This window comes from Rissa tridactyla, chromosome 4 (assembly GCF_028500815.1).
Source record: "Rissa tridactyla isolate bRisTri1 chromosome 4, bRisTri1.patW.cur.20221130, whole genome shotgun sequence".
NCBI classification, from domain to species: domain Eukaryota; kingdom Metazoa; phylum Chordata; class Aves; order Charadriiformes; family Laridae; genus Rissa; species Rissa tridactyla.
Window position 1 is genome coordinate 21,927,058 of NC_071469.1, and position 22,407 is coordinate 21,949,464.

The 22,407-nt window shown below is 37.1% G+C and overlaps 1 protein-coding gene across 5 annotated transcripts in view; it reads left to right on the forward strand.

Moving 5' to 3' along the window:
* The window catches only part of RPS6KA5 (ribosomal protein S6 kinase A5), a 78,848-nt gene that overhangs the window by 51,035 nt on the left and 5,406 nt on the right, over positions 1 to 22,407 (forward strand). For 3 of the 5 annotated variants that reach the window (XM_054197914.1, XM_054197915.1, XM_054197917.1), the window contains 7 exons: positions 1,179 to 1,282; positions 11,862 to 12,012; positions 13,362 to 13,523; positions 14,773 to 14,898; positions 15,621 to 15,754; positions 18,907 to 19,000; positions 21,307 to 21,477. In XM_054197914.1, coding sequence (XP_054053889.1) covers positions 1,179 to 1,282; positions 11,862 to 12,012; positions 13,362 to 13,523; positions 14,773 to 14,898; positions 15,621 to 15,754; positions 18,907 to 19,000; positions 21,307 to 21,477 — 942 coding nt within the window. Of the gene's footprint in view, positions 1 to 1,178; positions 1,283 to 11,861; positions 12,013 to 13,361; positions 13,524 to 14,023; positions 14,114 to 14,772; positions 14,899 to 15,620; positions 15,755 to 18,906; positions 19,001 to 21,306; positions 21,478 to 22,407 lie in introns of all 5 variants that reach the window. The other 2 variants (XM_054197918.1, XM_054197916.1) reach the window with 2 other exon arrangements.

Consider the following 22,407-nt stretch of genomic DNA (forward strand, 5'->3'; position numbering starts at 1 on the left):
ATCTAGCAACTTAAAGATCTTATTTAAAAAAGAGGAAATGTGATTGCTTTAGTATGCTGTGCTCTCATTAATCAATGTTTTTGATTTGTAATCTCTTCTAGATAGCCGTAATGTTAGTCTAAAAGACTGGCTCTAGTATTTCAATATTTAGTTTTCTAAAGTTTGATTTCTGATTCCGCCCATCCTTCTTTTCTTTTGGAAAAACACATGCCAAGAAAAAAAGTTCTTTTGGTGTTTTCTCTGATCATTGTGTATTTGCAAAGATGATTACTAAGAGTACTGAGACTTCTTCATCTAGTTCTTCTGGACGCTCTTGGCTGAATATATGAAACATTAGATTTTGTGTATCTTGAAACAAAAAAAAAATGAAATATGAGGCCAAATTGTTATCATTTCACTAGTTGTCTTCCTGTATTGTATTAATGTTTTCAACATACGTAAAGCAGAACTTGTTTCATTGATTTGCAAATTTCATGGGAGTAAAACTGAGAAGTTCAAACACCTGTAGTTAAATTAAATTTGTTGAAATGACTAAACTGCTTCCTTTATTATTCATACCAGCATTTTTTTTTTTTGAAAGAGAGAAGTATTTTGTAAGTTATGAGATATCAGGGATATGACTAATACGATTAGTATATGGAAAGCCAAAGATCATGTGTCTTACCGGGGAATATAAGATAAAATTCCATAGCATTTTCAGGTGCCCTGATTAACTGTGACCAGTACTCTTAAATTGCGCTTTTTGAAAGTTCCTTAGTTTCATTCTCAAGCTCCTAAAAGCTCAGGTTCCACTACTTAGCAAGGCCTAGGTTCCCCTGTTATTTCGAGTACGTTTTAGAATTCTTACCACTTCACAAAGGTAAAAATAAAAATGAATTCTGGGGGTGAAAAAAAAAAAAGAAAAAAGGAACTTCAGTAGTCAGTTGAAAGAGTTCAACTTGAGAAATTAGTTGGAGAAGCTAAGTAGGGAGATTTCAAAATAAAATGAATTTATCATAGAAAATACCTCCAATCAGTACTGCAGTTGTTTATGCTTTATTGTGTACACGTTTGCCTTTTTATTGATAGGTGGGCTCTTCCTTTACTAGTTGCTTTCTGGGTGCATTCTTTTGTTCCTTCTTTTGTTAACAATTTTACTTCAAGGTATCATAATGTACATAATTATTGTTATTCTATAGGCTGTTGATTGGTGGAGTGTTGGTGTTCTTATGTATGAATTATTAACTGGGGCATCACCATTTACAGTTGATGGAGAGAAGAACTCCCAAGCAGAGATTTCCAGGTAAGGTTCAAAACAGTGAAGTACACATGCTTGCTCACAAAGTGATGCTTGTGCAACAATATATGTTTTGTGAGAGTTTTAATCTAAAATTTAGGAAGAAAGTGCTGCCAGGGTAACACTTTAGGTGCTGCAGTTCTGTTTAACACAATGACATCTGGAAGCAGATAGGTTTTAATAACCTCAGCAGGTTATTGAAATAATAGAACTGGCCTTTACATAAGACCTATTTTGTTTAAACTACAGTGGAATAACAGCTTTGTAGATATTGAACCCTGTTGCATGTTTACTGTTGAAAAGGAACACAAATTAAATATGAAACTAATACGTATATAGAATTATCACATTCAAAACCTTAATAGATAATGAAATATATATTTAGCTAGGGAGACTTTTGTCAGCTCTTGTTAGATCAGTCCATCAGACTACGGATTTAGAGTCAGATGTACCCTGCTCCCACCATTTTGACACAGGTAATATTTATTTTATTAGCATATAACATGAAACAAAGAACGTGATCTTTTCTAGCCATACTTGCATGTCTGAGAAGAAATGAATATAATACTTATGGAAATGAAACAACCTATACCATTCTTATATTTTTCATGTAAACTTTTCCTGATTGTCAGCTTTGTTACCTTCAGTAATCTCTAGACTCTGAAGGTTTGTTTTCAGTACCTATGTAACAGCGTTGGACCATTTTAAAAAGGTGTTGCAATAAGCTTGCTCAAAACACATTACTGAAGTGTCCCCCAAATTGAACATTTCCTGTTACTGGATAGTTCTTGGAGCAGGGAGTTGAGGGCTAAAATTGCACAAATTAGTAACAGCTGTCAACAAAGGTCTTGCTCCTCCTATTGGAGTGTATTACCATGGTTCTGACCCTCACCTGAATCACCTGATATTTAAGGTTATAATGGGCAACAGAGCATACATCAATTATTTAGATAATTTATTTTACTTCTGTTTATAAATTCAGGCAACTTCTTGGAAGGTTGAGACCTGTTTATTGGTTTCTAGGTCTCTACCAGAACAGGAAACTCAGCTGCTAGAAAAAATACGGTGGGGAGGAGAATCCATTAATAAAACAAAATTCTGAACTTTACCTTCTTGGTTATTATGATGGAGTTAACACTTAAAATAAGTCTTTCTGACTATTTAGTGTTAGAAATTTTGTTGATTGCTTACTTATGCCATGTCCGAACTGCTAATTTTGACTTCCAAGATGTACTAAATGGAACTCTGAAGGAGTTACAAATTCTTTAGGGAGAACCTTGACCTGAATTTTACAGATACTTTTTTTTTTTTCCCCAGAAACTGGTAAACTTCTTATATATGTGTTCTGTAGGATTTGATTGTCTTTTGGAAGGTCCTTATGTGCTCTTTAATATCTTTCTGATAATTTAAGATTAAATGCAAAGCTGAGAAAGTGCAAGGTTGCTAACACCCATCCTCTGATGGCTAGTAACCTAATTTCTGATCTAAATACAGGAGTAGAAAGTTTACTGTGGTGTTGCTCATTATGCTTTTGTTCTGGTTGGCTTTTATGCTACACATTTATAGACTGCAATCCTGTTGTCTTTCAGCTTTTATTTTGATAAATTTAGAAGGTAAATTCCTACAGTTTTCTTTACTTAAAGATGTTCCCCAGTCTTCCTGTTTCCTGAAAAAGCCTTTTCTTAACTCAGCTTGTGTTGTTCTTTCTTACATATGGACAATTTATTCCTGTTGATGTTTCAAGAGGATCTGGTTTAAGGGAAGTAATAATTCAAAATCTGAACAAAAAGATATTCCTTCCTTTTTTTCTTGACTTCCTCTTGTTGATGCCAATGGTGGACTGATAGTTCTAATTCCTTCTTCTTTTCCATCACTTCCAACTGATAAGCCCCTAGTTTATTGCTGAAATTTCATTAGTCCCAACTATATGACCACATTTCAGACTTGACATTTCATCTGTCTTCTGTTACTTCAGTACTTATAGGACCCGTGGTTTCTGAATCCTTTCTATTGATAGTAATTTCTGTGCCGGATGACATGAGTTTTGTGTGTTTGCATTTGATACTATGTAGTGAATGTTATGTTCCTTTTAGGAGTGTGGCTGAGCATATGTGAACATTGCTGTTTTCTCTGTCCTGGCTGCTGCCCTGAGTCACGTGGAACCTTCTGGAGAATGGTGGTTCCTGTGTGCCTTGGGGAGCTATGGGCATATGTTTGGGCCTTCGCCCTCTTGGGATAGGGTAGAGCAGGTGGCATAGATGTGAGATATCAGCAGACTGTGGTGCTCCTGTGGCCAAGGCAGGGGGTGAGAAGAGTAGGGAACAAAAGTACATCTTAGAAGTACATCTTAGATGGAAAGAAAACCTTTTTCTAAGGATTAAAGGGGACTGTGTAGAGTTTGCTGCAATTTCAGAAGCTGTTGAGCTACTTGCTTGAGAGCATGTCCAAACAAAAGGCTTGCTTGCTAAATTTAGAAATTCTTGTTACTATATTCATGGCTTTTCAGAAATACCCTCCTTGTATTTATCTCTAGCGAGTACTCTGAGGTCTTCCAAGAAATAAAAGCTGAATTTTCAGTACCAATCTCTATCTAAACCTGTCTGGCTAGAAGCTATGATCTTTATTTCCTTTTTTCTTTGATAATTTTGTCACTGAAGATAAATTTGCAATTTACACTTAACATCCTTTTAAAAAATATATTGTTAATTCTTTTGATTATGTCTGCAGCCTTTTCTATAAAGTTTTCTATTGAATTGGGATGCAGAGTCTAGATAATTTTACACCTATAAATAAATGGGTTCCAAATTCTCTCTGTGACTATCTTTGATCTTTCTAGTTTCATTTCCTCTAAACTGATGAAAACTGAATTGCAGATAACTTCATCAGATATTTCCAGTTGCCAGTGATAACAAAATCACTAGCACAGAGATACGAGTTGGTACAGATTTCTTTCTTGATGGCAAATTATTCTAAACAGAAATTGTATTCCCTAACCTAAATATGCTTTAACTTGCCAATTGCAGCAGACTTAGATAATTCAGTTTCTTCTTACTCAATCACAAGCCCTGAAAGCATAGTTTCCATGGCCGTTGATTTTTCTGAGTTTAAGGAAAAAAGTTGTCTTGTAAGTGAATCCAGGTCCTTCTTTTGCTTTACCTAGGTGGAAAGTAATCTTAGATATTTTTAGATAATTTTATTCCCTTGTGTGGCACAATGCCTATCTGCTATTAAATTTGAGCCCAAAGTTTTGTTCTGAAATATCTCTCTAATGGACAGTTCAGTTCTTCTGTCAGAAATAGTTACCCTGTGGTTTGTTTATTCTTGACTTTTTCTGATGAGAGATTGTGCTCAGTTCCTTTATCATAACATTTTAGACAACACTGGTTAGTTAGACAACACTGATGTCTCTTTCATGGCAAGTGCAACTTAAGTGTATACTTCAGTTTCCCTTATGTCTCTGTCTCCCTGTCTCTGAATATTCTTTTTGTTCACATGCTTGGTGTTGTGGGTTATTACACTTCATAAAAAATTTTCACAGACTATTGAAGTATGTCTACTTTTCTACGATGCCCCGTTCCCTTTCTTCTCCCTTCTTCCCAAATCTTGCTTTCATTTTTGAGAATTATGGATTTCCATTGCTGCAGAACTGTGGATGGGACCCATCCTGCAAAAGCATAGGCAAGGGCTGGGTTTGATGACAAACCCAGTATTTTTAGTTTGACCGTGAGTGATTTGTAGTGCAGACTTTTGAAGATGCAGAAATCCATTGTAGGATGTTGGATTTTGAGGGTCTTGTCATACATACAGGGATTTAAAATGAGCATAAAGTTTTGTAAGTATTATTTTGCTGCTGTGCAGCAGCTTAGAAAAGCTTACTAGCTTTGGGGTTATGAATAGATAGATATCTATCTTTTCCCATTTTACACATACATAAGTCTATAAAATAATCTGTAGAAGCATATGATGCCATAGTAGCATACTAATGCGAATAGCAACCTGTGCTCTTTATTTGACATAGTTGGTTAGACTTTATTTAAACTTCATGGAGGATGGCTGAAATTTGACCATCTTTAGATGCTATTAAGATATTTTATCCATGATTCTGCAAGAAACCTTTTCTTGATAAAAGGGTTGGCAAGATGCATAGCAGGTGTGTACTGGGATTCCTTTCTTTGTTCTCTGCCTGTGAAGACTCCCATAATTGCTAGATCTTTAAAAGGACTGAGGACTTGTAATTCGCGCGGTGTCTTCTGGAATTCTGTCCTTGAGTTTACAGCTGTCTACCTGGAATGCACTGGTTAGGCAAGAGTCCAGAGTTCAAGAACTGATAGGCAATAATGTAGTGGTGCTTTTCTAACAGATAGCAATGAGTTAGGAAATCTCCGCCACATGAAGGAAACCATTTGATGCTAGGCTTAGTGTTAAGCACATCACGCCAGTGACTGCCTACAGATTAGCTCAACCTTTCAGTAAAGCAGATGGTTTTAAGAAAGGCGTAAGTATTGCATCAAAGTCTCCGACTTGCCCAGAACTGGGGATGCACACATAGATCTGACTGCTTAAAGCTGGAGCAAAAGAATCTGGCATTAGTAGTTCTGAGATGACAGGGCATTCAGTAGAGTTGTTCTCAAATGTGAAGATGAAAACTCTGCTTTGGAAGCTTGTCCCTCTGCCCTTTAATAGGGTTACAGCTTGGGATTGCTTTCTCTTGTTCCCTGAACACCAGGATGGATACGTATCTTTTTGGTGATGCTTATCATACAGTTCTGAGGGCGCTGATAATAGACTATGGTAACAGTTCTAGCATTAACCTAATGTTTTGTTGGTCAGCTGTGGTGATCCTTTCAGTTTTTTGTGATCTGATTGTGTCTTTTACCTGGTGGAAGCAAAAAAAGCTTCAGGTTCTGCACTTTTTGTGTTTTATTATCACCTCTTCCACAGTCAGGTTCAAGCATTTTCTTTCAGGCTAATCACAACGGCAGGTGAAAGGTGGCTTCCATCTCAGTATTGCATATTTTATGTCTGCATCGTCACCAAAATCGTTGGTGTTTGCTTTTTGCTCTATCTAGAAAATCTTTCTTTGGTTGGCACCATTAGGTTACCACTTCCTAAACTTTTCTGTCCTCCTTCCTTGTAATTAGTTTTGCTTCTCACTGCTACTATTTTAAACAAGTTACATAGTTGTGGTTTCCAATAATGAATTGCCATTAGTTTATTCAAACACCCCATCTTCAGCTAGTTTTCTGTAGCTTATGCTTTACTTCTCAAAACGGTCACTCTGTGGATACATTTAATAGTAATTTTTACAATATAGTTTATAGATTAGTCAATCTAATGCTAAATGATAAATTGGTCAAATAGGTCAATAAGTCAAATTGCTAAATTGGTGCTGTTAATAAATGTTTTCATATTCTTTGACATAAATTGGGTTTTCTCAGCTGTGCAGTGCATCAGAATTTTGACTAGTTTATCTGTTTACAGAGGTAATTAAAATGAAAAATAAAGAAAATATCTTTCAGCTTCTGACTAATAGCATATTTTCCCTTTTCATTTTATCGTAACAATTGGCTGTAATCTGCTGTCCGGTTGGAAAACTCCCAATGACACTGTTTGCCTTTATAAGGCTTTTATTGAGCATTGCAAGGACGTTCCTGCTTAAGCCCTTAAGACTATCACCCTGGAGTGAACAAGGTCAGAATCCTCTTCGGATTCTCTTTAAACTGACATTGTAGTATAAGCCTTTGGCACATGGTTTTGGTATTTCTGGTTGGTTTAAAATACTATGCCTTCTGTAGAAGGATGTTTTATTCAGCCAGCAAACACATATCCCATCTCTACTACTTTGGTAAAGAACAGATAAGAAACCTGTTGTCAGTCTGTAATTTTTAAACTACAAGCTAGCATAGATCAGTGATGGCAACTTTATGAATTTTTCATGACAAAAGCAGGAAGTTCCTTGGCTGATTTGTCAGGCTCAGCACTTACACAGGAGTGGCTCTGAAGATATTGATAAAGAGGAGGAGCATCTAAAGCTGAAGGTGATGTAGTATTTAAGGCAGAAACTCATCAAAGCTTAAGTTCCTGCAAAACACCCACCAACGGGGTTAGCTCCTAGCTCTGCATAGTCTGCCATAGAGAAGGGTAAGATGGAGATGATTCAGGACTTCAAAGTAATAACCTCCTTGACCTATGCAAGGGATGGTTTCTCTCAAAGTGTTTTCAGTACGGCCGGAGTGCTCTCATCAGCAGGGGTAATCTCAGGTCATTCCAGCTCAGAGGGGTTGTACTAGCCTGGGAGAAGCAGAAAATACAGCAGAGTAGTCCAGTAGTCCTTCAGCACCTGTGTGGTGGTGTGCTCTCCCCTTCTTCCCCCCCCCCCCGGCTCCTGCTCAAGCCATGGCCATCAGCAGGAGTTGTTATGAGTTGCACTTGAACTGTGGGAGATGGCTGTTGACTGCAGTTGCCACTTGGGATACTTAATTCTTCCTGCTTACTTCTGTCACTGTTACTAGACCGCATAAACATGTGGTCCAGTACAAGAGGATGGAGGTGATTCGGGAAAGGAAAGGGTGGTTGATGCCAAAGGTCATAGCTTCTTTCAGAAGCACAGAAATCCCGGGAAGGGCTTTGACTCATGTAGCTCCCTTCCTCTGAACACTTTATGGGCTACTGTTAGAGCCTTGAGTGACTTACCCTTCAGTGTAACACTTCACCAGTCTTGTGATAGTGATGCCAGACTGTCTTTACTTGATCAAGCTGGTTGATTAGTCTTCACCAATTTCTGCTCTCTCACATCTTGGTCCCATATGGTTGGTCTTTTCTGTCAGCTTGCTTTCCATCCTAATTAGTGTGTATACAGCTTCACATACTTCAGTTCCACGATAATTTTAAGTAGTTCCTGGAACTTCTAAAGAAATCAGCTTTGTTCTTCACTACTTCTGTAGTGTGGTTCTGTGAACCAGTCCAGAGCATCATTAATATTTCATAGTATCAATCAACCTCAGAAGTATTTCTGAGTGAATGCCACTGGCACGTATAAATGCAGCTTACATGGTGTCTGCTTATAAAGCATAGCACAATACTGCCTTCTCCGCAGTGGGCTCTAGGAGGGTCAACAGATGGAAAATATCCCTCAATATAATTATAGCTTACTTTTCACATAGCTAAATAGCACTTTGTTGTTAATTCTGCCTATAAAAAGAAATAATTTAAAACAGTAATGTTGGGAAAAAGCAGGAATTACTGATGCTGTTGCAACAGAAGTTTTCCATTAGGTAAAATACAATGTTATACTGAACTATTACTGGCAAAATATGTATGCTAATTTTTTTGACAGATATAATCTTCATAGGGGATTCCTTCCCCCAAGAATGTAAGGAGTGGTTTCTACCCAAAGAGAAGAATGTCAAGTAATACGAAAAGTTTTATAAACCTGTCTCAGCTTCAGCTGGAACTCTGCCCAGTTACCATATCAATGGTACAACTGGTTGCAGTTCTCATGCTAAATGAAGATATGCAATATGTGACTGGAAATTTGCAATTAGCAGGACGAGACTTACTAGTGTTGTTACTGCAGGAGTGTTTCTTTTGGCTAAGAATTTTCCGGTAACTTTGCAGTGCAGGGTTCTATAAAAGACTTTCCACTGCTTATGTTTGTTCCACTCTCTTTTTCTTATGTGAATGTTTGTATTTGCATCAGAAGCCTGGGACAAGGGCAAGAATCTTATTGCTAGCACTCACTAGTAGCTTCACTACTACAGAGACTGATCTTCTGAGGCCACATGGAGAAACTGTATTCATTTGTTCTCATTGTTATCCATGTTACCAATCATTCCAATTCAGCATCTGTTTTCAGAGAGCATTTTCAAATTTTTATCTGACTTGGCCATCTTCTCAGACAGGAAAATGCTCTAGAATTTCTCTTCTGGATTCTAAGGACATCCCAGAGTCTCAATCCCATTGCTTTAGAAATCAATTTAAAAACATACTGACTTGGGGTTTTTTTCCCCTTCTGAGAGCCCAAAGCGAACTTGTCTCTTTCCAGGATCTTTGTTATATACCTTTCTGATTCTGTCATCATAAATACATTTCCTTGGACTCCTTTAACTGAAGTGATTTCAAGCTAAAAAGACATTGTAGATTTTGTTTGCCCTCCTGTAAATCAAGCAATTTTGCTATCAAGATGTCCTGTGTTCTGTCTTAAACAGGAAGGTTTTCTAACTTCCTGACCCGCTTCCCCTTTCTGAAACTGGATGATTTCTGAAGAGGCTCAGTCTTTACTTCTCCACCAGTCCTACTGCATAAGATGTTTAGAGATGTTTCAATTTAGTATTAACATTCCTAATTAAGAAACCATTTGGCAATAGTGTGCTTTCTTCTCCTTTTCCGTAAAGTGAAGTTGAAGGCAAGGCTTATGGTTGCTGTTACTTCTGCTAGCAGAGTGGCTGCGATTTAGACCCTTATTGGCAGATCATCCTTACATCACTTAAAGATACAATCTGTCTTAAAACTCAGACTGTATTTTCCTACCTCATTTCACTGTTACTTAAACCAACAGGTTAACTTGCTTTGTCTTTTTGTTTGCTTGAAATGGAATACTACGTCAGTAGAAACAACCCCTGGGATATGTGTATATTGAACTTGGTTTTGTCCTTCCACACTGGCAGGACAAGACTATTTAGGAAACAATCTGTTTGCATCTATTTTTGGAGTAATCCAAGAAGTTATGTATTTCAAGATAAAAAACTTCCCATGGGATAGCTGCCTCTAAGGATATGTCATCAGAAACAAACAGATTTAGAAATGTCCTGCAGTGATCAACTTAAGCTCTATCAGAGACAGACAACAATTGAGGTTTTAGTGCTGCCACAACCTCATATAATTTCAGCCTCATAGTCTGTCATAGCTTCAAAATCCTTCACTCTGTGTTTAGCAGAGGCACTCTAAGTCCTTCTTCTGTGTATCGTGAGAGTGTGCCTATAGATACATAGACACCAAGTGCTACACAAGCTATCAATATGCCCCTGTGTCAAGGGCAGCAAATGGTATCCTGGCCTGCATTAGACAAAGTATTAGGAGGTTGAGGGGGGTGATCCTTGCTCTCTACTCAGCAGTGGTGAGGCCACGCCTGGAGTACTGAGTCCAGTTCTGGTCTCCCCAGTACAAGAGAGACATGAACATACTGGAGATAGTCCGGCAAAGGGCCACTGAGAAGATTAAGGTACTGAAGCATATGAGGAAAGGCTGAGTGAGCTGGGACTGTTCCACGTGGAGAAGGGAAGGCTTAGGGGGATCTCATCAATGGATATAAATGCCTGAAGGGAGGGTTCAAAGAAGAGGGAGCCAGGCTCTTTTCAGTGGTGCCCAGTTAGCCCAGTGATGGGACCAGAGGCAATCAGTATGAATTGAAACACAGGAGGTTGCCTCTGAACATCAGGAAACACTTTTTTACTGTGAGGGTGACTGAGCACTGGCACAGGCCGCCCATGGAAGTGGTGGAGTCTCCCTCCTTGGAGGGAGATATTCAAAAGGCTTCTGGACATGGTAGTGGGCAGTTGGCTCTAGGTGACTATGCTTGAGTGAAGGTGGTTGGACCAGATGACCTCCAGAGGTCCCTTTCAACCTCAACCATTCTGTGATTCTGTATACTAAAAAGTTTTATGTGTGTATCTTTTTAAACCTGTTGACATGTCTTTGGTATGTGTTGTCTGTGTGGGCATTCTCAATTTTCCTTCAGATTCCTTAGCTTCAATATCTACGTTTGGAGTAACTGAAGGAAAACTTGCCTTCCTCTTCATATAAAACTGTGGGAGCTACACATATAAAAGATAGGTACTGAAATGTGATTCTACTCAGGCTTCCAAGATTTTGAACTTCCACTGGCTTTATTTGATGGCTTCTAGTTCTTGTATTGAAAGAGACAGTGAGGTCCCTAACCACTTTCTCTTTACTGTTTGTTGTTTGAGGGCAACACTATGCCCAGTCCTGTTAAGTCCCCTTTTCACTAAGCTGGATAGCCCTAGCCTTTTTTGTAGATCTTCCTGTGAAACACGTTCTGTATTTCTGATTCATCTTGTTATTTTTATCTAAAACTTTTCCAGTTATAGTGCCTCCTTTTGAGAGTAGGGCATGAGCACTGCACACAATATACAAGGTGCAGGCAAATCTCAGATGGCCCAAGTGTGTTTTTTTTTCTTTTTATTTCCTAATAATTTTTAACACTGAAATTGTTTTGGGTTTTTTGACTGCTGTTAGGCATCAGGTTGATGTTTTTTGAAGCTATGAGATTTCCTTTGAGTAGTAAGAGTGAGCTCAGTATGTATGAAATGAGAATTGTTTTTCTTTTGTGGATTAAGTTACAGAATGTATCTCCTCAGATGTCATGTTTCATGTCCACATTTCCTCAAACCTTTCTTTATTTAAAAGAAAAAAAAAAGTTGGTTTCATATTTGTCATCCTCCTGTCTTTGGGTACAATAGAAGTTTAAGTGAGATGTTAAATGCTACCATTATTATGGTAACTCTTTCATTTAACATTCAACACATTAAGTAATTATCAAATAACTGTTATTTTGTCTGTTTTACAGGAGAATATTAAAAAGTGAACCACCTTATCCACAAGAAATGAGTGCACTGTCTAAGGATATAATTCAACGTCTTTTGATGAAAGATCCCAAGAAGAGGTTAGGTTGTGGTCCCACTGATGCTGATGAAATCAAACAGCATCCCTTTTTCCAGGTAAAACAAACAACAAAACTCCCCAGATACCACTTACTCTATGTTAGCACCTTTGAAATCCAAGTCTAAAGAAATTCTGTTGTTTTGTTAACAGAATAGCTTAGAGGCATGTTAATTACATGACTAATTGCATTGAAGTTAGTAAGAGTATCCATGTGCTTATGTATATGGATTTTGTGCATACTACAAGAAGGGCATGGTAGATAATTAATAGAGTCTGTCTGTTTCTAACAGTTACTTGAAGCAGCCAAAACAGACACTGCTTAAAACAGAAGGTTTAATGGAAAACACTTAAATTGTGTGTTTTGTGTTGTGTTTTTTTTTTTTAAAGAAAGCTTGCCACTAACATTGTTAGTAAAATTTGAATGTTGATAAAATTTACCATTAGTCATAAATGCCTCTTCTGTATTTTCCTTTGTCTAATTAAATCTTTAGTCTTGTTTGGTAGATTTTAATTCTGTTCAGATTTCAGTGCATTAACATTTGGTTTCAGAAAATGATGAAGATCATAATTGCATACAACATCTGTACTCTTCCATCCATTGCAGTTAAAATTGTTTGTGTGCTTACTTAGAAAAAATTAAGTATGTATTTCCGGTGCTTCTGAAGTATCTGGAGTATTTAAAGTTGGTAGTATAAATTAAGCCTTTCAAATAAATACTGTCAGTGTAGTTATCATACCATTCAGCATGGGCAATATCTTGGCTTTTTACCTTCTGAATTTCTTCTCATTCCTTCTGCATTTTTTTCCTCTTATAAGAGAGTCTGACAAAGTAAACTTCCTTTCTTCATTGTCTGTTTTGGAAGATAAGTTTTTTCTTCATACAACACTTTCTAATCTGACTTCATTTGGGATCTGCCTCTTTACAGTAATAGGTCCATTTTCACATAACTACCATATCTGTGCTTCCTACTTCTAGCCATGCACTTAAGTAGGAAACCAGAGTTGTCATGCTCTCAGAACTCTGGAAGCTGAGATTAGTAATTAAGCACAGAAATCAGCAATGAAGAGCTGAAGATACTGCAAAAATATGTGTTGTTTCCTCTGAAATAGAGGAGGAAACTTAAAGGCTGTCACACTAATTGTTTGGTTTATCTCCACTGTTAAATTTCTTTGTGTTAATTTTTTTTTTAAAATTTAAAAACTGGATTCTGTCTACTTACAAATAAGTATGATACTTATTGCTTTTACCTAAGCAAATTACTAGGGCATAGTTTGTATGTCTTTCATCTACCTGTGGAAAATAGCAAATGGAGTTAGGACTGTTTCTGGACAAATCTCTCTTCTCAATATCTGTTTCTGTTAAATTTTCATTTGGTCCAAACTTATTTTCCGTTTTTTGGTTTAGAATATGAATTGGGATGATTTAGCTGCCAAAAAAGTATCAGCTCCATTTAAACCGGTTATCAGAGATGAGTTGGATGTCAGTAATTTTGCAGAAGAGTTTACAGAAATGGATCCGACATATTCTCCTGCAGCAACCCCTCAGACTTCAGAAAGAATATTTCAGGTATTTTAAGAATTCACATTAATTTTTAAAAAGTCATTTATTGAACAATTTCACGTGTATAGCTAGCTTTTTTTTTTTCCCCCTGCTTTCTAAGTTATTGGCAATTAACTATGTAATTTCCAAGCCCAGTTCCCAGGGCTGTTTGTTCAGCAGTTGCAAAAGGAGAAGGGTGGGCACAGTCCTACTGCAAACACAGAATTCCATGTCTCTCCATTCGCAGCTGAATGTCCTACCTGCTGGACTAAAGTCAGCCTGTCCTTTGTCAGTTCTTCATACCTTATGATTCTTGTCGTCTTGACTCCATCAGCCTGGGCTACCAGCTTTGACAACAGCAGTGTAGTTCACCCACGTCCACATTATGCTGTAGTTGAGGAAGTGGGAAGCTAACTGCAGAGCTGAAAGTAGGTCTTCCATATCTTGTAGGAGTGCTCTAATTACTAGACTGCTATATACAGATCGGTAACAAAGCTTTCCTTACCATCTCCTCCGTGCTATTAAAGAATAATCCCTTCTTGGACTGCACAGTCTGGATGTCAAATGGGCAGAAACAGCTCATGTGCAGCCTTGAACTTGGTACCAAAGCTGCAGAGGTGAACAGCAGTTCAAATTGCTTTCTCTCCTCCCCCTCCTTGTGCTTTGTTGGTTTTTTTTATTGGCAGTTTTTGAGCAGCTTAATGCTTAAGTGTACATGAATACAGCATCATATTTTGGAAGTTGTTAGATTTGTAGCAAGACTGTAGCAAGCAATTTATGCATGTCGTAATACAATCTGATTCATCCTGCAGTGGTAGTCACAGCTGTTCTTGTTACAGTACCCAAACTGGGCACATCATTAATATGAAACTTATTTTGTTTTGCCATTTAAAATGATTTGATGCTTACATTGCAACATAAAAACTATTTCATGTCTTAACTTAAAGGTGTTCTGTGAAGTATGAGTCTTTATCACTATTGCAAAACAATTGAGTCTGAGCCAGATTTTTAGCATTATTTACCAGCATTTTTGTATTATTATTGTTGTACCTCTAACTGTGGAGAATCTCATAACTAATTCCAGGTAAGATGCCTGTTCACATTGAACAGAGTAACACCTACCCATCAATGAGCCATTACAGTTTCTGTATTATGTTATGAAAATTCTGATTCCTTTGAAAAATTCTTCTGAAACTTCTAATGTTTTGTATGCAGCATGGTAGTTTGTGTGCAATAATTTCAAGTCATGCCCTTTCCTGATGTCTTAATTTCATAGGGGTATTCTTTCGTTGCACCTTCTATTTTGTTTAAACGCAATGCAGCTACAGTAGATCCTCTTCAGTTTTATATGGGGGATGAGCGACCTGGAACTACAACTATTGCCAGAAGTGCTATGATGAAGGTAATAATAATATCAAGAGTTGAATTAATTTGGTTAACTTGGAACTGCATATAACTTTCAAAGCAGCAATCACAAGCTAGGCTACAGATTACAGAATAGTTATTATTCATTTATCTGTCTTCTGAAATGGCTCCTCAGATGATCCAAGCATATAATTTGCTTGTGATACTATTAAAAAGTGGTTGAAGTTTAATCTGAAAAATGAGATGACTGTCTAGTTTTCCAGAAGACTGTAGTAGTAATAGTAATTTGACTCCTGATAGTTCTTATTCAGCCAACCGTTGTAGATATTTTTAAGGCTACTTTAATTATATTATATTATATATTCCTTCTATGATGTATTTGCCCAAAAGTTGTGTGAAGCCTTATAAGAACACATGCTATTGTGATGTCTTCAAATGAGCGCATAGTTCTGTGGATAAATGTATGTACAGCCATCTTTGATCCTGTTTGTCTGAATATTTTGTATCTTAAGCTATAGTAGCAGTAATGATTTATTTAGTGATTATGTTTGTTTAATGTAACATAAGATTTACTGTTTAATCGTTAGAATAAAGTTTATGCATTTTATTAAATAGAAGTTAAGATTGTATTTTATCAAAAAGAGAGCTCTTTTATAATTTTAAATGTAGATGAAAAATTCTCACAAACTTTACTCTTTGTCTTTGACTGTGTATACTAAAAGTATTCTGCAGAACTAAATACAGACAGTTTCCTAACAGGACTCTCCATTTTATCATCATTATGAACTGGATCTGAAAGAGAAACCATTGGGAGAAGGAAGTTTTTCCATTTGTCGAAAGTGCTTACACAAGAAAACTAGCCAAGAGTATGCAGTAAAAATAATTAGCAAAAGGTATAAATATTCTATAAGACAATAAAAATATTTTCTTTGCGTACTGTCACCCATGGATTAGAATAATGTTCGCTACATTTTTAGAAGTGGAAAAATAACTTTAAAATAATCTCCTATTTAAAGAATCTACAGAAACTTATAGTAACCTTATAACCTTTAAAAGATTCTGAGGGTCTTTTCAAACAAAATGTTATTCTTGCTGGGGAGGACACAAAAAAAAACCTAAAGAGTACTTTTCTGGTTCCTAGTTGTATTCTACCCTAATTGCCCCTAATTTTGCTCCCAATCAGAGTAAGGTAGAAGGCCCTCCTATCTTTAGATCTAAGTGAACTGCATGTAGGCTTATGCTAGTTCCCTTTCCTAAGCAGCCCCATTGATTCCCTAGGACGTTGCTTTTAAGAAGGATCTGTGTGTGGGTTGCCTCAGATCTAATTCAGTGTGTGTGTTTGTAAAATGGAGTTAGACTATGGAGTTGTAAGTTACATCTTGTTTCCTGGGTGTTCTGAAGAGAACACCACAATGAAGGCAGCTGACTTGCTTTGTACCTGAGGACCGTGTGGTCCTCTTACAGAATAGGTACCTCTGGCAGTTTCTGCCCGGAGAAAAATCAGGATAAAGGGATGCTTTGAGGGGTGGATGGATTTGTAGCTTCACTTTGCTTTGTTTATTAGTAAATATGTCCCTAGTGTGTTGTAGAATGCTGACAGGAAAGGAAAGTGTAAATGTTCTGCCATCGGAATGATAGTTCACAGTGATCTCTTCTCCAAGACATTTGGCTGTACCTCTGTTTTTCCAGACTCTAGAAGTAACTGTCAGCCAGATTTAAGTGTTTCATCACATGCTTTTTGGATAGAATAAGTTGAAGAAATAAGACACCTAAATATAGATGTCTCAGTTTTCCAAGGTCTGCTACGATTAAGGGAGGCCTACTCAAAACTGTCAGTGGAGCCTACAGAGAGACTTGAATGACCAGGCACTAGCAGTGGGATTCAGTAACTTAAACATAGGCATCTATGTAGTGCCATTTTAGCATCTGTTGGTGTCTTCTCTGTCCTCCAGTTCCCATCAGTCTTGTGACTACTACCTTTATGTAGATGTCTTCATGGCTGATGTCTTCCAGGCTCTCCTATGCTTAGGCCACTGAATCCTACTCTAGGTATGTATTTTACAGTGAACTAGTTCACCCTGTAAGATTCATTAACTACAGTTTCACTCATTATAATGAGACCATAGACAAGTAGTATGCAATAGGTACCTACGTTGGGTATTTTAATCTGGAAATCTCTGCCTTATGTCTACATTCAAATTTTTTTTTTCTGTGATGCATGCAGAGCTGCAGATCAGTGCTCCCATCTCATCTTAAGCTCATGGATCTTTGTTTCTGGATAACAGTGAGCAAACTAGTATTGACTTTTCCCATAGAACTAAACTTCTAGGAATTATGTCCCTAAATGATATTACTCACAGGTTGTTTATCCTTCATCTTGGTGGACGAGGCTAAATGAAGGTAAGAAGTGATCTGTATCCAGAGATTTTTTTTTTTAGGATTGCAGGCTGTGAGCAGACTCAGAGCATGGCTGTGTAGTATTTAGAGGTAGCAGTAAACCCACACTTTGAATAGCTGGACACAAATCTGCCTTGAATAAGAAACCGTTAAACCGTAAATAATATTCCTCTGAGGACCACACTAGTAACTCTTGCTGAAAGAAAATTATAATAGATTTCTAGTACCTTCTTTGCCTCAAAGTCATTCACTCCTACCCATCAAAGGTGCCAAAAAAGTGAATCCTACACCTGGGCAAACCTTTTCATGGTACTTGAAGTGAAAGCTCAGATCAAGAGTTCCTCTGTGGTGTTGCTTTGTTGGTAGTGCTGGACCTGCCTCCATCCAACAATTTGAGGTTTGTCTGTGTGTCTGAAGGCCAATGAAACAGTGGAGTCCTGTAAACTTGGTTGAGTTACTGTTTTAGGGGTTCCCATTTATTTTTCATGATATAGTCTGTTTAAAATCTGAGATGGTAACTATTTATAGAGGGGAAATGCTCAGAAAAGTCCACACACAAATTTCAAAGGTTTATGTTCATGATACTGAACCTTTATCATCTGTTTCCTAGGTCCACCTTCTCCCGATAGTAGTTTAGGAGGGAAAGACTATCTGAGTCATTGTTTTAAATTTCTTAAGGACTTGAAATCACTTTCAGTTTAAACAACAGCATCAGCAGAGGTGCAGGTGGAACAGCTTAGTTTACTTGTTGATTATATGAAGCCTGCAGAAAAACAGAATTCCCTTGCACAAAATTCTCATCTCGGTGCTGGTCCTAATTAGGAAAAAAAAAACAAACCTGCAACCAGAAGTTAAGAACGCGTGTGGTGAGAGAGATTCTATCTGTGTTATCCATAAGGCCATTCTCTAAGTCAGTGCAGTATTAGCCTTTCTTGGGGAGAGTTTTGGCAAAAATTTTCAGGCATTATTTGCCCAAAATAAATGAACATATGTATTTAGTGGAAAACAAAATGTTCTGCTCTGTCCCCATTCACATAGTTTTTGTAATGTTCACCCTGTTCACTTGAAAGAGAATCTGTGTGATGATTTTTGCTCTGAAGCTAGTCTCTTCTTATCTCTTCAATTTCAGATTTTTACAATGGCCTGTTTAGAGGTTCATTTGTATAACATAGTTCATACATAGATGATGTCACTCCTTTCTAGTAGGAGTTCATAGTTTCAATACAGCTTTAGAAGTACTTACCTCCTGTAAGAGTGGAAAAAAATTGGGCCAGTAATTTGAGGGTTCAAGATAAAGCTGAGCTAAAAAATATTTGTAGGAACAGAGGTGAAGTCAAATTGCCCTGGACTAAGGGAGAGGTTTGTTTTAGGTAGAAACTATTCTATAATATCACTTCAGGTTTGCTGTAGCAAGTTGCAGTTGCATCAAAAACATTTTTTGATTTGGGTGTGGTTTTTTTAATGTTCTAGCTTGCAGGGTTATGTGGAGAGTTTTGTTCAGCTTACTTTGAATATGCTTTTAATTGTGTTCAAGCAGTCGTAATATTAAAAAATTTGGATTGCAAGCAATTAAAAAAATAGGTGTAACTCTTTGAATGTGCAATTTGCTCACTAGAATGGGTATAAAATGATTGCTCAATTTTTCCAGAATGGAAGCCAACACCCAGAGAGAAATAACAGCTCTGAAACTCTGCGAAGGACACCCGAATGTAGTGAAGTTACATGAAGTTTATCATGACCAGGTATTTTGAGGAAACTACAATCAGCAGTTGCCAAACACATTGCCATGTGTTTTCCCAAGAACTCATAGGAGTTAAGCATACTGTTACGGTGGAGGCAACTTTTTTCCTAGGTCTTTTGTCTGGTCAGTATAGAGGATGAAGCAGTAGTTCTACATTCAGGGAAACTTGCAGTTACTGTAGCAAATCAAAAAAGTATTTGGAGGAATTAGAGTCCTGGATTCTGTTACTGGTTCTGTCCTTGTTCTGCTTTGTTAATCTTCATACAATATATTCGTGGCCCAGTTTCCATATCTATGATACTGAGGTATCTAATCACCTTCCCTTGGGGCTGTCGTGAATCTCAAAATATTTGTGAAATAATTTGGAAATCTTGCATATAAAGATTACGTATCTAGCTTTTTTTTTTTTACATATTAGTAACTTAATGGAGATAACAAAGTAGCTTGCTAAATTACCTAATGTGAAAGTAGAGCCTCTGTTTGAAAATGTATTGAGATCAGTTTAGGGTTTATTTAGAGACCTTAGTTATCATTTCCCTTAGTGTAACGCAAGCTCCACAGCATGTAATAAGTCATAATTTGATATAACTTGGAGGTTGGCCCTTGTTTGAGCTAGGGCTTTGGACCAGATGTCCTGCAGAGGTCCCTTCCAGCCTAAACTACTCCATGATTCTACTGTATGATTTTGTAAGGGAACATAGGCTTTCTTGCCTCCCCACATATCCCCGTCTATCCCCATCATGCTGTTTATACAAGAAGCAGCAGAGCGTTCACTTGGAGCACTTCTAAAATGAGCTGAGTGGATGAGAAGTATGTACGGTAATCTTTAATGATAAGGAAGCCTTTTTTTGCATTTATGTACAGTATGAGTACATGTGTGTAGAACAGGACACGTTTTTCACTTTCCTTAGAGGAAAATGACTATACTCAGGAATATCTAAAAAATATGTTCCTCAGATTGCTCTGCAACTGAATAGGCTACTCTCAGCCAGCCAAACCATTGTACTTGTAGCTGCTTTTGGTGGCTCCTAGGTGTTATCTTCCAGATGTCTCATGCACAATATTCTCAAAACTAGAACTGGTCAAAATTTTCTAGTTTCGACATTTATGCGGTTTGTCTTAAAAAAAAAACAAAAAAAACCAAAAAAAAACAGTTCCCGTTTTTAATTTGCTCTAATATCAGTCTGATCAAATTCTATGTTAGTATTCCAACCGTAGAATATTGGGTTGCAGTCTCTTTTGGTAAGCCACAAGAAGTTTTCTGGCAGAGAAAAGTCTCTATGCTTTCCAACTTTCCCGCCAGCTATTCCCAAGACATGAATAAAATTTGCAAGCACTACTAGCAATGTGACTGGTAGACACCTTGTTTGTTCTAAGAAGTGTTATCGCTTTCTGTCTGCATAGCTCTGCTTCTGTTCCTTGGTTTCTAAATACTGTGCATATTCTGTTCCTGCCTATTTCTTTGAATTCCATTTTTTCACCTATTCCAGAACTTTTTTCTTTGCTTGCAAATACTACTTTTGTTACTGTCATTCAGGGAAAGGAAATGCTAGAAGCCAGCATGTGCCTACATCCCTTGCCTTTTGAGAGTGCTAACTTCACTTTCCTGTCCTGAGAAATGTTTGTTTAATGGCAAGACATTTGAATTGCAGTTGATTGTGTGCTAATGTTGTCTTATAATCAAAGAAGTCGCTGCTTATTGATTGTCTTAAAAAGAAAAACCATCTAAACAACGATTATGTTTTTAATTAAAAAAATAGTCTTTAACGTTTGGCAATATGTCTATTGTGATTCTAATGATAGAGTAGCTTTGGCTACTGCTCTGTAGGGGATGAAATCAGAGGAAGTTCTAGATAATTTTTGATTTCACAGTAAAGTTTCAGGATGCTTTTAAAGGATTTGGTAACATTAAGTATTTAGCTCCTTATACATATTAATAGAAATGTATCCCTATGTCAGAACAGGCTTAAACAGCAAAAGTCTAGCTTTTTCCAGCTTTATTTGTTAGCCTAACGAAAGGTATTTCATCTCCCTACAAATCTATCCGTGTACATGGTGGCATTGCATTTTTGTAAATAAATATGGGTGGACATGGGAAAGACATCAACATCCTTCAGTCTCAGTGAGATTCATGGAAAAAAGTCATCTGAGATGCAATTTGGTGCTTCTCACTGGCCTTCCACATTGGTATGAGCAGCAGTCGTCTTTCTTCAAACTTTGAGAATCGGAATAGCACCTAGCTGCCGAATGAATGTTGGTCTGTAATGTTAAATTTCTAACATCCCGTATTTTTCTTTATTGTTTCAGCTTCATACGTTTCTAGTAATGGAATTGCTGAAGGGAGGAGAATTGCTTGAACGTATTCAAAAAAAGAAACATTTCAGTGAGACTGAAGCCAGTCATATTATGCGCAGACTTGTTTCAGCGGTGAGCCATATGCATGATGTAGGAGTAGTCCATAGGGATCTGAAACCTGAGGTATAGTGGTTTGCTTATATATGTTTAGACATTCAGTCATTAAATATCCGGAATGTGATGTATTTCTGTTGCACCAGCTTTTTCTACTTCTCTATTTTTAATAAAATGTTACCGCTTTTACTTAGCAAATCCTGTAGGTATTTTTCTGTTCATAGGTAAAAGTAACTGTTAGGAAACATTTTTAATTTTGTAAGCAATTTACACTCCAACTTGTTCAAAACCATTCTTTGCCTATTTGGGGACAGTTTTTACTAGCAGTAAGTATATATTTATTGTATGAAACAATTCACAAGTAGAGCTAGGTTGTACCTGTACATTTCCACCTTTTGTTTCATTTTAATTCCCTCAGTAGCTGCAACACCCTTGTACTGTCTTCTGTCCCAGTTAAACACAAAATGAACCATAAACTAACATGACCAACTAATAAAGATGTGTGATTTGAGTTCAGTTAGTAGTTTCTGAAGAAAAACAATTATTTCATATGTATTTTTCACTAATTACTTGTTCTGGTATTTTTGTTGTGCAGCAACATCTTGCCCACTGGCTTTGTTCTGCTTCCTGGAGCCAATATTTGCTCCTTTTTCTTTGCCAACAATGGTCTTTGGATATATGTTAGTTTTCTTTAGCCCAAGAATAGCATAAATTGATGTTATTTTGTCCAGTAAGGATGTTATATTGTATTGGTGATTACAGTTATCGTACCTCAGGAAATAGCTACTTCTTTTGTATCTGGAGTTTAAAATGATCCACTGTTCCTACCAATGTTTCATCCTTTTGTAACATACCTTCTGGTGTATTACAAACCTACTTATTTTTTAGTAGTTCCAGTTCAACAGGTAAAGAAGTCTGCTAGGTGTTAGTATTAAACTGTTTTTGAAAATCAGTCCAAAATAAATGAGTTTGAAAACATCTCTGTACTGGAGTCTCTGT